Source organism: Cetorhinus maximus, chromosome 5, assembly GCF_964194155.1.
Source record: "Cetorhinus maximus chromosome 5, sCetMax3.hap1.1, whole genome shotgun sequence".
Lineage (NCBI taxonomy): Eukaryota > Metazoa > Chordata > Chondrichthyes > Lamniformes > Cetorhinidae > Cetorhinus > Cetorhinus maximus.
This window is the reverse complement of record NC_135883.1, coordinates 151,730,193-151,743,410: the sequence shown is the minus strand read 5'-3', so window position 1 is coordinate 151,743,410 and position 13,218 is coordinate 151,730,193. Positions and strand designations below refer to the sequence as shown.

Here is a 13,218-nt window from a genome sequence, read left to right as displayed (position 1 = left end):
ATATGTCACCCATTTTAATGTAACTCATTAAAATTAAACATAGTTTTACGTGTTTAAATCAGTCTCACTTTTCTGGATCATAAAACCGCCTTCTAAAATTTCCCTTAAGCTTGGCAGATCTGCCCCAGTTCTGTTCCTTTGCTGCAAAATAATAGGAGGTTGACAACACAATGGAGGAGGGGAACATTTTACAATCAAACACTCGTTTATTGACCATTTTGTGTTCACCGGTAGGCTGGTTACCCAGTATGCTGAAGTTTGTGTAACTATCAGATAGCCGAGCATTTGCTACAGGCAATTTAGTTCCATCTGATCCCACTTTCCATCCTCCAGCCCCATCCCCCAGCCACCCAAAGGTCATTGGTGAAAGAGAAGGAGAATGAGAGAAGGAGAATGAGACCAATAAAAGCCCAGTTATCATACCCACACCCAACTTCACGCCATTAAAATCCTTCAGGACTTGGCAAAGTATCTTACAGCCAATAAATTACTTTCTATTGAAAGCACAGCCACTATTGTAATGTCAGGGCAACTCTTGTCCTCTCAGCCCAAAGACCTGTGGCTCCAGGGTTGGCCTGCCAAGACACCCAAGGCCACACAAATCATGAAACCAGGATGGTGTCTGCCAGGCTTCGAGGGACTGACAATGACAATTGTAGACAAGTACAGTAGTCAATTTGCATACAGCAAGTTCACACAAACAACGAGATAATGATCAGATTATCTGTTTTAGGGATATCTCTCTCTCTCTCTCGGCAGTCCCTCAGAATTGAGGATGGCGTCCGTCAGGCTTGGTGAGACTTCAGATGAATGAGGAGCCCAATTCTGGAGAAGCCCAGTTCTTCCACAGTGGGGGCACATTGCTGTGCAGGGGAGTAGAAATCGCAGCCTCGGGTTAGCTTCCTTCTCCTTCCTCTGCTGTCGCTGTTCCGCCTCACTGTTGAGTCGCTGAACCTCAATTGAGCCTGCGCCTTGATTGACCAGGTGCTGCCATGCTGAGCGATTGGCAGCGTTCTCCTCCCAGTCAGCGGTGTTAATGCCTCCGTGCTTTAGGGCAACCTTGAGCATATCCTTATAACATTTCCTTTGGCCGCCCTTTTGAGTGTTGGCCAATGGAAAGCTGTGAGAAGAGAACCTGCCGAGGGAGGCAGTTTTTGGGAATCCGGACACAATGGCCCATCCATCGGAGTTGGTTCTGCAGGAGCAGGTCTTCAATGCTGGTAGATGCAGTTTCATGGGGGACACTCGCGTTGGTCTGGCGGTCCTCCCATTTGATCCCCAGGATTCAACGCAAGCACCGCTGATGGTAGTTCTCCAGGATCTTAATATGGACTGTCTACCAACGCCACATTTTACTGCAGTAGGGGAGGGTCGTCAACACAATGGTCTTATAAGCCAGAACCTTTGTTGCCTTCCAAAGGTCGCTGTTGTCAGAGACACGTTGCAGCAGCTTGAAGAAGGCAGCGCTGGGACAGTTGACTTGACGCTGGACTTCCTCATCGATGGTAGCCCCTTGGGAGAGGTGGCTGTCGAGATAAGGGAAGTGTTGCACCTACTCCAGAGCCACCCCATTTACGTGGATGGCGCAGGGGATGCTCAATTGGCCCGGGGAAGGCTGGTGAAGGACCTTCACCGTGGCGATGTTTAAGCTCAGGCCAGGCTTCTTATACAAGATGTTAAAGAGGTCACGCATCCTTTGCATGTTCCATACAGAGTGAGCCATCACATAACAGTCATCCACAAACTGAAGGTCGTGGTTGTCCATGGTTTTGTTTTTGCCCAGAAGTGACCAAGGTTGAAGAGCTTCCCGTCCAGACCGTACTGAATGCTGACACCAGGTGGTAGCTCATCTCAGATGAGGTGGACGATGACGGTCAGGTAAATGGTGAACAAGGTGGGGGCGATCATGCAGCCTTGTATGACCCTGGTCTAGATGTGAAAGGTGTCAGTTTCGGATCCTCCACGCAGGATGGTGGCGGCCATGTTGTCCTGCAGGAGTCTCAGGACAGTGGCAAACTTCAATGGGCAACCAAAGTGTTGGCAGACGATCCATAGAGCTTCACGATTTAAAGAATCAAACGCCTTGGTCTAGTCAACAAAGGCGAGGGACAATTCTTGATTTTGCTCCCAACATTTTTCCTGGATCTGTCTAGCCACAAAGACCATGTCCGCAGTGCCCCAGGATGGTCAGAAGCCAAACTGGGTTTCCAGGAGGATCTCCTCAGCAACCAGACGAAGGCGGTTCAGGAGGATGTGGGCCAGTATCTTACCCACGATAGACAGGAGGGAAATCCCCCTGTAGCTTTCATGGAATTAGATTTGTCCCACTTCTTGTGGATAGTAATGATGGTCGCATTCTCGAGATCCTGGGGGATGTCCTCTTCATCCCAGAGGCGGAGGATAAACTGGTAGAGTCGTGACGTGAGCTGCTACATCTAAGGATATATCATCTGGCCCACAAGCATTGTTGGTTTTCATCTGTTGGATGGCCCACTTAAGCTCATCGATGATTGGTGGATCACCAAGGGAATCCTCCACAGGGCGTTGTGATGGCTTGGAGGGTCTCCTCCGATACGGTGGAGCCCCGGTTGAGGAGCAGTTCAGGTGACTGATGGCGCAGTCTTCCTCAAGGAGCCAGGAGTCATCCTGTGATCGGAGAGGGTTTTGTCTGGTCAAACAGGGTCCCTAGATCGTCTTGGTAGCCTGGAAGAAGTTGCACGTCATGCTGGCCGGCGTACCGAAGGTCGGGGATGTCCAAGGTGGTGAGTTTCGTTTTTGCTCAGAAGCGACCAAGGTTGAAGAGCTTCCCGTCCAGGCGATATGGAATGCTGACACTGGGTGGTAGGTCATCTCGTGCATCTTCTCCACCCACCAGTTGTTCTTCACATCTTGGATGCGTCGCTGGATCTCAGCTGGTGGTACACTGCTGTCATTCGCTGGGTACGTGGGAGATTTCGCCAGGCGATGAAGGATGCCCCATTTCCGCTTGAGGAGATTGCGGATTGCTGTGTCATTGGCATCAAGCCAGTCCTGGCTCCATCGTGGCACTAACCCAATAGTCTGTGCGCAGGTGTCCAGGACGGTGGACTGGAGTTGCTCCCAGCATGCCTGGATGGAAACGGCACCAGTGGTGGGTACTTGTTCCAGTGCACTGTGCAACTGGGCCTGCAGTTCTTCCAGCAGTCCCAGGTGCTTCACAGCTGCAACATTCAGCTTTCTCCAGGTGGCTTTTTGGGTCCTCTGGTGTCTTGGCACCGGGCAGATGTTCATCACTGAGCGCACAAGTCGAGCAATATTCAGAACCCTCCACGGCCCTCATGACAAGCATGTCCCTCGGGTCTCTGCCTCAGACAATGATGCAGTCCAGGAGGTGCCAATGCCCCGACCTCGGGTACCCCCATGTGGTCTTGAGCTGGCTCTTCTGGCAGAAGGCCGTGTGCGTCACAGTCAGACTGCATTGGATGCACTTGGTCAAGAGTAGGATGCCTTTGGCATTGGCCTTCCCCACGCCATTCTTGCTGATAGTTCCACTCCAGATTTCATGGTCACGTCCAATTCGGGCAATAAAGTCACCTAGGAGGATGACCTCATCATTCCTGGGGATGGAAGCCAAGGAAAATATTGGTTATAGGAGAAAAACTTTGTTCTTCTTGTAGTCTAGAGTTTTTATTCTCCATCCGAGGGGGCAAACAGGGCTTAGGTTTTGGCATCTTGTTTGAAAGATGGCACTTCTGACAATGCAACACTCCCTCAGTAGGGCCAACGTAGATTGCACAATCAAGCGCTGAAGTGGGGCTTGAATGCACAACCATCTGTCTTGTAGGCGAGGGTGCTACTGCTGAGCTGCGGCTGACACCACCAGTTCTGTGGCTGAGGTTCTAACCCTCAGTGTGGGCTCGCTTGGGCACTCCTGGCTTGCACTTGATGCTGCGATGGGAGGACGGGCCTTTGCTTTGGCTGGAAATGCTTCTGGAGTTTTTTGCGGAATCAGGAATCCTGCCCAGAGTTGCATGTTCCAGAGGAACAAATACCACCGAGACTCTCAGAGCACAATTTTACTGGAGAGCAGGCCACACTGTTATGATGGAGTGGTGTTACATCTAGCTTTGTTCATCAGGTAGCACAGATTGTGATCCTTGATCTCCTTATCTCAGGTGTAAAGTTATACATTGCTTATGAGACTCGTTATCACAGCTGGGGTCCTCTATCACATGAACTATAACCAGCGAAACAGTTAGTGGCTGCAAATTATTATTCATGATCCAATATAGCATACTGATGATTCAGTTATTGATGTAGTGTTTAGATGAGAAGTCATGTGAATTGGACAAGGCAAGCCATGACAGCATTGAAAATAGTGAGGCTGAATTTGTAAGTTGGGTATATGAATAGCATTAAATAGGGAGCTGGAACAGATCCTTGCTGCTCAGCGCTAACCAAGTGCCAATCCAATAGAAAGGGAATTTGAGAGAGCTCTCGGCTTTAGCGAAGCTGCTGATCAGCTTCTGGAGGTTTCCTGGGTTGACATATAAGCTGCATGCAACATCATTCTCACTGACATGTATACACACATCACATTGAATACCACTCACATCCACACATGCACATTTGTACATATAAAGCATCAAAACTGGACTCAAACAAACAGAAACAGAGGCCACATGCCGGAAATGGTCTCGCGCCACCGAACACGGCATTTCCTGTTTTCGCGGGGGCAGGACTAGAGTCGGGCCAGGGCTCACAAATGTGCATTTTAGGCAGACAAGTGACCATTTAAATCATCAGCTGCCTCCACTAAGTGAGATTGTGGCAGCCCAGGAGTGTGAAACCTGGTCTAATCTGCACACACCGGTAAGAACTGGTCTGAATTTGGTGAATTGGTTTGGGTAGCCAGGGTACCTCCTTTGGCGAGGCAAGGTACCCCCTGGGTATATCACAGTGGGGTGCCTGAAAAGTATATCTCCCCTTTGGGAGAGGTAAAGCACCCTTTGGGATTGTTAAAAGTAAACATTATTATGCACTTTTTATGCACAAACTCATTAGAATTGTCAAAGAACTGTCAAAGCTCATTGGAACTGCTAAAACTCATTGGAAACTGTCAAAGCCAAAAATGGATTTAACTTCTGCTGGGCTTTAAATTTAAATAAAACAGTCTGGAGTTCAAAAAAAAAGTGCTTGATATTTCATTGTCTGTTGGCATAAGCTTGAGGGTTATCATTATAGGATTTGTGCTGCAATGACTGATTTTACAAACTAACATCTTCACAGTGGGGTGCCTGAAAAGTGAGCAGTTTGATAGACAGCTCCAAGTGGTTATAGAATAAAAATGTTTGTTTTCATAAGAGAATAGTTGAAGGGGTTTCTATGTATTGAATTTATTTTTAGTCTATGAAAGTGTATGTTTAAAATTGTGATGTCATCAATAGACACAAAGCTTTATTTTATGTCAGCATGGGTCCTGAGGTTTGCCTATAGTGGATACTAGGTAAACTGGCATGGAGGCACTAAGGGCAAAGGGTGGTGCATGGGAGGGGCATGGGTTGGGATGAGTTGGCACTGAGTTGGCACAGGTGCTATGAGGGGCCATGAGAGATGGGTAGAGGGGGCACGTTTTGGTATAGGGGGTATGAGCAGCCATGAGGGTGGGTAGGAGCATGAGGTGGCATAAGTTGACATGAATAGGGCATGGGGAGTGTGTGGGGGGGGTAAGGAGGTTGGGGGTGGGGATTGAGGGGTGAGGGCTGTTTTTTCTTTTAGTTTCAAACATTTTTTTTATTGAATTTAAAAACAAGTGTCAGAGCACAGAGACAGGCCTTCTGCCCAGCCCACCTCCGCCCCCGACAGCCTCTGCACCCGTACGAGGGGCGGTGGGCTTGACTTCTAATCCAGCCACCGCCCGCCACCCCTCCCTCCCAGGAACGAAACTCAGGACCCCAGGCATCCATCTTAAAGGTCAGGTTTGCAGGACTAGGAATCCTCCCGTCTCTGCGCACCCAACTCGGGAGCGAGAATCTGGGCCAGAGTCACAAAGGACTTCTGTGAAGCAACTAAATTAAGCATATGCACAAACCGTTTCTGTTTCAGTAGTGTCAGCATCACAGACTAGTATCCCCATTCCACCGACATTTATATGGGTAGCACTAGCTGAAGCAGGCATGACCTGCTGAGATGGTAGTTTTGATGAAGAAAACTTATAAATGGGAATAACCCAAAGATGGGTCTTGAAGATTTCAAGTTTTGGGGCTGTCACTATTTCCTTTGGCAGATTGTTCCATTGTGGGATTGTTTTTGGGAAGAAAGATTATTGATGCACTGTCTTGGAAACAAATAGTTAGGTGCTCAGGACCTCCATATCAAACACTGGTAAGATGCACGGATCTTCCAGCTTCTTTCTAGAACATCCCAAACCACTCGAACTCTTGTCTCCTCCTTTAAGAATGGCCTCAAACCCACCCCTCAAGCCAAGCTTTTCCTCAACTATCCTAATCTTTCCTAGCTCCAATTCTGTTTTCCATGGGCCTCCGTGTAGTATTTAGGTTTTTTTTAATGTTTAAAAAGGTACTATATAAATGCAAGTTTCTGTTGTTGAAAGTCTGACACTGAACTATTTACCTAGTTATTGTAAGTTTTGTACGTGGGCAGAATCTTGAACTGTTCAACACTAGAGCAGTTACAGGTCCAGTGGCAGTAATTTGATGTTATGAATTTAGACTATTACACTCGGCAAGATCAAGTATAATTTTTGCCGCCAATAAGGTAAATATAGCCAAAACAACATCGATATCCCTCTTCCATCCCAATTGCTTCCATTCCATTGCTTATCACCACTGATGCTTTCTCATTCCATTCATTTGGACAAAACGCCACACCATTGTACCACAATGTCTTCTCCACAGCAACTGGTAGAATTTAAGTGTAATTATTATTTATTAATTTAAATAAAATCTGAAATTGAAAGCTGGTCTCAGTAATGCTGACCACCAAACCATCAATTGTTATAAAAACCCATCTGGTTCGCTAATAACCGCTAGAGAAGGAAATCTGCTGTCCTTACCCAGTCTGGCCTACATGTGACTACAGATCCACAGCAGTGTGGTTGATTCCTATCTGCCCACTGACATGACAAAGCAAGCCACTTTCAAGGGCAATTAGGGATGAGTAACAAATTCTGGCCTTGCCAGGGTCATCTACATCCCATAAAAGAATTACATATATATATATAAAAAAAGGAACAGCAGTGTCTCAAAGTTCTCCTCCAAGTCTCTCACACAACATTAACACATATCGTCATCCCCTCCAAGTCCTCTCCATACCCATTGTGACACCTTTTATTAACCGACATTCCATCCCTACACACCTATTCCTGCACCCGTTATCATAAACCAAACCCCAGGCTATCACATACTGGTAGAAATGCCATTTTGGAGGTAACTCATGGAAACGGGAGAGAGATTTCCCCCAAAAGTAACGCCCTTCCACGGCCCAGGACTTCATATGGGCGTCCTAGATAGAAAGATAAATGTTCACAAAGTACTTCACTCTCCAATTTCCATTCTGTAATTCAGGCTACTCCATACAAGTGTGTACTCATATTAAGTGGGTAAGAGACAATTGTTTCCTATTCAGTTAAGTGAGACCTGTTTGGTATAATATAATAGGAGGGCAAAGGTCAGCACTAGATAAAGGAAGCCATTTTGATTATCAGATTTTAAAAGGTTACCATCAACAGCACGATACATTCTGCATAAAAAGATCCAGTAGAGAATGAGACAGCCTACACCAAATTGCACAAGAGAAGCGACCAAACCAATACCATTGATAGAAGGTGGAATGAGGAGAGAAAAAGCACGGACAGGGCTCCCCCGATTCAGATGAGAGAGGGTGGGCAGGCTTGTCGGAGCAGGGCCCATGAGGAGAGGTCAGACAGATCAGCATGCAAGCACAATTGTTCCACTCAGCAGTATTCAGGCGACTCTTGCAGTTTTAATCTTCATTAAAAGTTGACAGAATAGTCAGCTCTTTATCAAATGATAAAAAGTATTGACAGTTTTCAAAAGGAAGCCAGTGCTGTGAAATGGGGCCAGTGCATGATCCCAAGCTTCTACTTGGAACCATTCTGTGGGTCATCGGCTTGGCAAGGTCACTCTCCCAGTTATGGTGTGGTCAGCATGGCACATGATTTGATACACGGTGAGCGTGGCATTCACATTCCTCCCTTTCTTGCGCACTCTCTGTCTCTCCCTTCTCACACGTGTTCTGTTCTTTTCTCCTTGTCTTGTGAAAACTTTAGTCGTGAGTTCCAAACAATCACTCAACATATTGCATCCTTCAGGCAACATCAGAGTGCATCACAAGGAGCAAAGGATGACAGCAAGCAGGAGACAGAAAGGATAAGAGGAGGAGGCACCATGACTGAAGGGTCATTTAATTTTTACAGAAATTTGAAAGAAGAAAAGGTGATTTTGCCAGTGTTCCAAAATTGGTTACAAAAAGTTTCCCACATTACAAATGGCGACGTCATTTCAAAAAATTACTATATTAGCTCTCAAGCACTTTTGGGGCATCCGGTGGCTGTAAGGATAGGAACACGAGGAAGCCATTTAGCCCCTTGAACCTGTTCCACCATTCAACGAGATAATGGTTGGATTTATGCCTTAACGCCAGCCACCTGTATATGCGCCATCATTTTATACCTTCGCCTAGCAAAAATCTATCAAGCTCGGATTTAAAAATCATCAACTGAGCGAGCATCTACTGCTTTTAATTGGAGAGATCCATTCCTCTAACACTCTTTGCGTGAAGTAGCGTTTCCTAACTTTGCTCTGATTTTAAAGGCTATGTTCCCTCAGCCTCGACTCCTCACCAGTGAAAACGGTTTCTCCATCTACCTATAAATTCGTTTCAAAATTCTAAAAGCCTCAATCAAAATCACCCGGTAACCTTGTACATTCCAGGAAAAACAAACCTAGTTTATATAATCTCTTCTCAGAATCTAACCCTTGGAACTCTGGTAACGTTGTGGTGAGTCTGCGCTGTACTCCCTTCAAGGCCAATAGATCCCTTCTAAATTGCGGTGCCAGAGTCGTTCAATGTAGAGTAATGGGTTAATTAATATGTTAATGAGACCATGATGATATTAGTGATGCAAGTGTGACATCAGTAGTCAGATGAGCGAGAGGCTCCAAGAGGGCGAGGTACAGCACAGACTGTGTCCTGTATACCTTGTGCATATGCTGAGGTCTTTGTAAATAGTTTGTAATATAAGGTTTGAAGTTAAACCACGTCGACTATCTCAAGTTACTAACATGCCCAACCTCACCCCTCCCACTGCTCCACCACCCCCCAGTGCCCCAGAATCATTACTTACTATCATCTAATTAGCTTCACCTATACCACCTTCCTTTCCAAAAAGTTGCTGAATTGCGTACCATCTATAAGATACACGGTAGCAACTCACCAAGGCTCCTCCGACAGCAGCTTCCAAACCTGCAATCTCTACCACCTAGAAGGACGAGGGCAGCAGACACATGGGAACACCACCAGCGGCAAGTTCCTCTCCAAACCAAACACCACTCTGACTTGGAACTATATCGCCATTCCTTCACTGCCGCTGGGTTAAAATCCTGGAATTCCCTCCCTAACAGCACTGTGGGTGTACCTACACCACATGGACTGCAACGGTTCAAGAAGGCAGCTCACCACCACCTTCTCAAGGGCAACTAGGGATGGGCAATAAATGCTGGCCCAGCCAGCGATGCCTACATCCCAGAAATAAATAAAAAGTGAAATGTGTCCAAAACTGGACGTGTTATTTTAACAGCAGCTGAATAAAAAGATAAAGAAAATTATTACATCTTTGCTTTTGTAGTCTATGCCCATATTTTCTAAAACTTAGAAGACCCTACGTGCTTTTAAAAACATATCATGAAAACCTTTCCACTTTTAAAAACGCAGTACAAGGCCAGAACATTGGCATGCCGGTGCTGTGCGGGGAGTGGGGGGGGAGGCGTGGTGAAGGGAAAAGCTACCCTTCAAGTAAGATGGTAAGTCAAACCATATACCGGTCGTGCTGCCATGTTTCTGGGTGTCAAATGTCCACAACTTACATTTGCCCACTTTATAACAAAAAGTAATAGATCGTGCACTTCGCAGTCAGCAGTAGGAAAAAGAGGCCGGCGGTCGCGTGTTTACTAGATCCTGAGAAAGAATTTGAGCAGATTAATTCTCAAGAGTCCTACCAAACATTTTCAGGAGTCTAATAGACCTTTCTGGCATCTCTGTGCTGCTGGCAGACAGTTCACAGGCCTTTCCGAACTGAATATGTGATGTGCACCAAGGGACTCTATCCTTAAAAGGCCTCTTAGCTAGACCTTTACTCGCCTCTGTCCCTCCTGGGTCTTGTTAAACATTGAAGAGTCTTCAGGCCCCCAGTTCTCCACCATTACCCCAGGTTAGCAGATACGAGCTGTGAGAGTCAGGGATCTGCTCAGGAATCCAACCCTTCACAGGTCTGAACTGAAAAAGCATCTTGTTACAGTGAGCCTGTTCATCGTAAATCACTGTCGCTATGGTTTCCGTTGTTACAAGCAAACAGACTCTGCTTTTATCGCCGACTTTCCTCATCCACACCATCACCGTGGATTCACCTGGTACCCTCCTACCATCAGATCGACCTAAGAAGACGCATTACACTCCTGTGCAGTATTGAGGGGGTGCTGTCTTTTGGAGGCCCTGTCTGCTCTCGGCTAAGAAATCCCATGCATTATTTTGAAAAAGTGCGGGGGTGCTTTCCCCTCGGTATCCTGGTCAATATTTATTCCTCAATCAACATAGTTTAAGACAGAGGATCTGATCGTTGTTGCATTGCTGTTTGTGGGAGTTTTCTTTGCACAAATTATCCCTACATTACAACAGTGGCTACACTTCAAAAGTACTTCATTAGCTGCAAGGTGCTTTGGGGATCTAGGTCGTGAAAGGTACTATACAAATTCCAGTGGGGATGGTAGCATAGTGGTAATGTTACCAGATTAGTGATTCAGAGACCTGGACTAATACTCCTGAGACACAAGTTCAAATCCCACCATGGCAGCTGTAAGAACTGAAATACGATTAATAACAATAATCTGAAATAAAATGCTACCCTCATTAATAATGGTCGTGAAATTACTGGATTGTCTTTAAAACTCATCTGATTGTACCTTCCAGAGCATGAAATCTACCATCCCTGCTGGTCCACAGCAAAGCAAAGTGGTTGTCCTCTAAAATAGCTGAGCAAGCATCTCAGTTGTATCAAACTGCTGCAGGAAAGAAGCAACATGTGTGTGTCCACACCAGATGGACTGCAGCCATTCAAGAAGGCAGCTAACCATCACCTTCTCGAGGGCAATTAATGCTGGCCTTGCTTGCAATGCACGTGTCTCAAGGACAAATGTTTTTTTTTAAATTCTTTTACCTGCCTTTGGAACCCGTATTAAATTTGGTCTACCACTCCTCTGGGCTGTTGGGCAATCCTGTTCTGAGGAACTGGGCTAAACTGAACCTTCCTAACTCGAGTAGCTTTTTCCACGTAGAACTCTCAAGGATCAACAGGCCCCATCGCCTCCTGAAGAGCGGAGCTCAGGAGTTGCTTCACGTGGGGTCTATTTGTAATGCAGATCCTCAGAGCAGCAGGCTATATGTAGCAGGAACTGTATTACATCAGGCCTACCCGTCCTCAGGGACTGGACAATGATTCATTTTTAAACCATGGAAGTAGCACCCACAGAAGTTAGATTCACAGCCAACTTTGCACCAACCTGTTGCATTTTCTCCAAGTCCAGGCTTGGCCTGCTGAAGTCTTGGCCCTGCCTGTGCCTTTTGCACGGGGTCGCCTGGTCAACCGAGGTGCCAACACTAGCCAGTATGATCTGTCCTGAGGGCCTTCGGACCAAGGGGTGGAGTCTCTTGGGAGGGGAGGCACTAAAGGGCACAGGGCTGCTACAGCTGTACTTCTGTTCGGCCTGTTGTACAGGCTTGAAGGACATGCCACACAAGTCTTTGACTTCTTCGTCACTGGAGGATGTACTGTCGCTGTAGCAACTGAGTCTGTTCACCTGAGACCACTTGCGCTTCTCCCTTCCAAACTCTCTGTTGATGCGTTCAAGTTCCTCCTCGGAGCTATCGCAGTCCAGGGGGTCAAATATTGTCCGTACTTTGCAAAGGTGCTCCTGATTATGTAGATGGCTTGGAGACAACGGTGACAAGCAGCAATTGCTTTGACTTTCTGCAAAGAATTTAGAAAAACAAGATCACATTTCATGCAGCACATCTTTAATTAACAAAAGAAAAAGCTGCTGAATGACACAGCACAAAATGAGGCCATTCAGCCCATCATGCCCATGCCATTGAAAATAAGCCGCGTCACGATTTGGATTCGGAATGAGGTTGCTGCGTAAAGCGTACGTTTAACAATCCCCCGTACACGTTTATCACAGCTTGAGAAAGATATCGGCCAGATAATTCTCAAGAGTTCTATCAAACATTTTCAAGAATCTAATAAGATGTTCTATTTAGTATGTTTACAACTACGGGATAAAAGCTGAAAATTCGTTAATTGAAAGTCCAAACACATTGCATTGACTCCAACATTAACTCATTCTGTTGCAAACAGGATAGAACCCCAGCCACTAGTATTGTGGCTATGTCACTACATAGTAATCCGAATTAACGATTCAGGGACGAGTTCAAACCTCACCACGGCAGCTGGGGACTTTAAATTCCGTAAATTCGGTGAATCGGGAATACAAAGTCAGTAATAGTGATCATGAAGCTGTTGTAAAAATGCATCTGATTTACTTTAGGAAACAAAATCTGCCAACCAACCTTATCTGGTCTGGCCCTATATGTGCCTCAAGGCGCGCAGCAATATGGTTGACTTTTAACTGCTCTCTGAAATGGTTAAGGTGGGCAGCTCACAGCCACTTACTCAGGGACAATTAGGGATGGGCAATAAATGCTAGACTTGACAGTGACACCCACATCCCATGAGCGAGTTTACAAACAAAACCTCCCTCACTCTCCACCCAACATTTCCGTATCCTTAAAAAAGCCGCGTTTAACACCATCTGAACATTAAACCATGATTTTCCTCATCATCCCTCCTCTTTCCAATTCCTTCCCGGAGGGGTAAAGAACTCCTGCAGCGCACGTTTCACGAGGTGATTTTTTTTAAAAATTAAT

General features: G+C 46.2%; 1 protein-coding gene across 4 annotated transcripts in view; it reads right to left on the bottom strand.

Moving 5' to 3' along the window:
• LOC144680376 (uncharacterized) overlaps positions 1 to 13,218 on the bottom strand; it is a 99,796-nt gene that overhangs the window by 68,152 nt on the left and 18,426 nt on the right. For all 4 annotated transcript variants that reach the window (XR_013576555.1, XM_078541341.1, XM_078541342.1 and 1 more), the window contains exon 3: positions 11,796 to 12,262. Coding sequence is in view for 3 of the 4 variants with exons in the window: in XM_078541341.1 (XP_078397467.1) it covers positions 11,796 to 12,262 (467 nt within the window). In the remaining variant the exon portion in view is untranslated. The remainder of the gene's footprint in view (positions 1 to 11,795; positions 12,263 to 13,218) is intronic.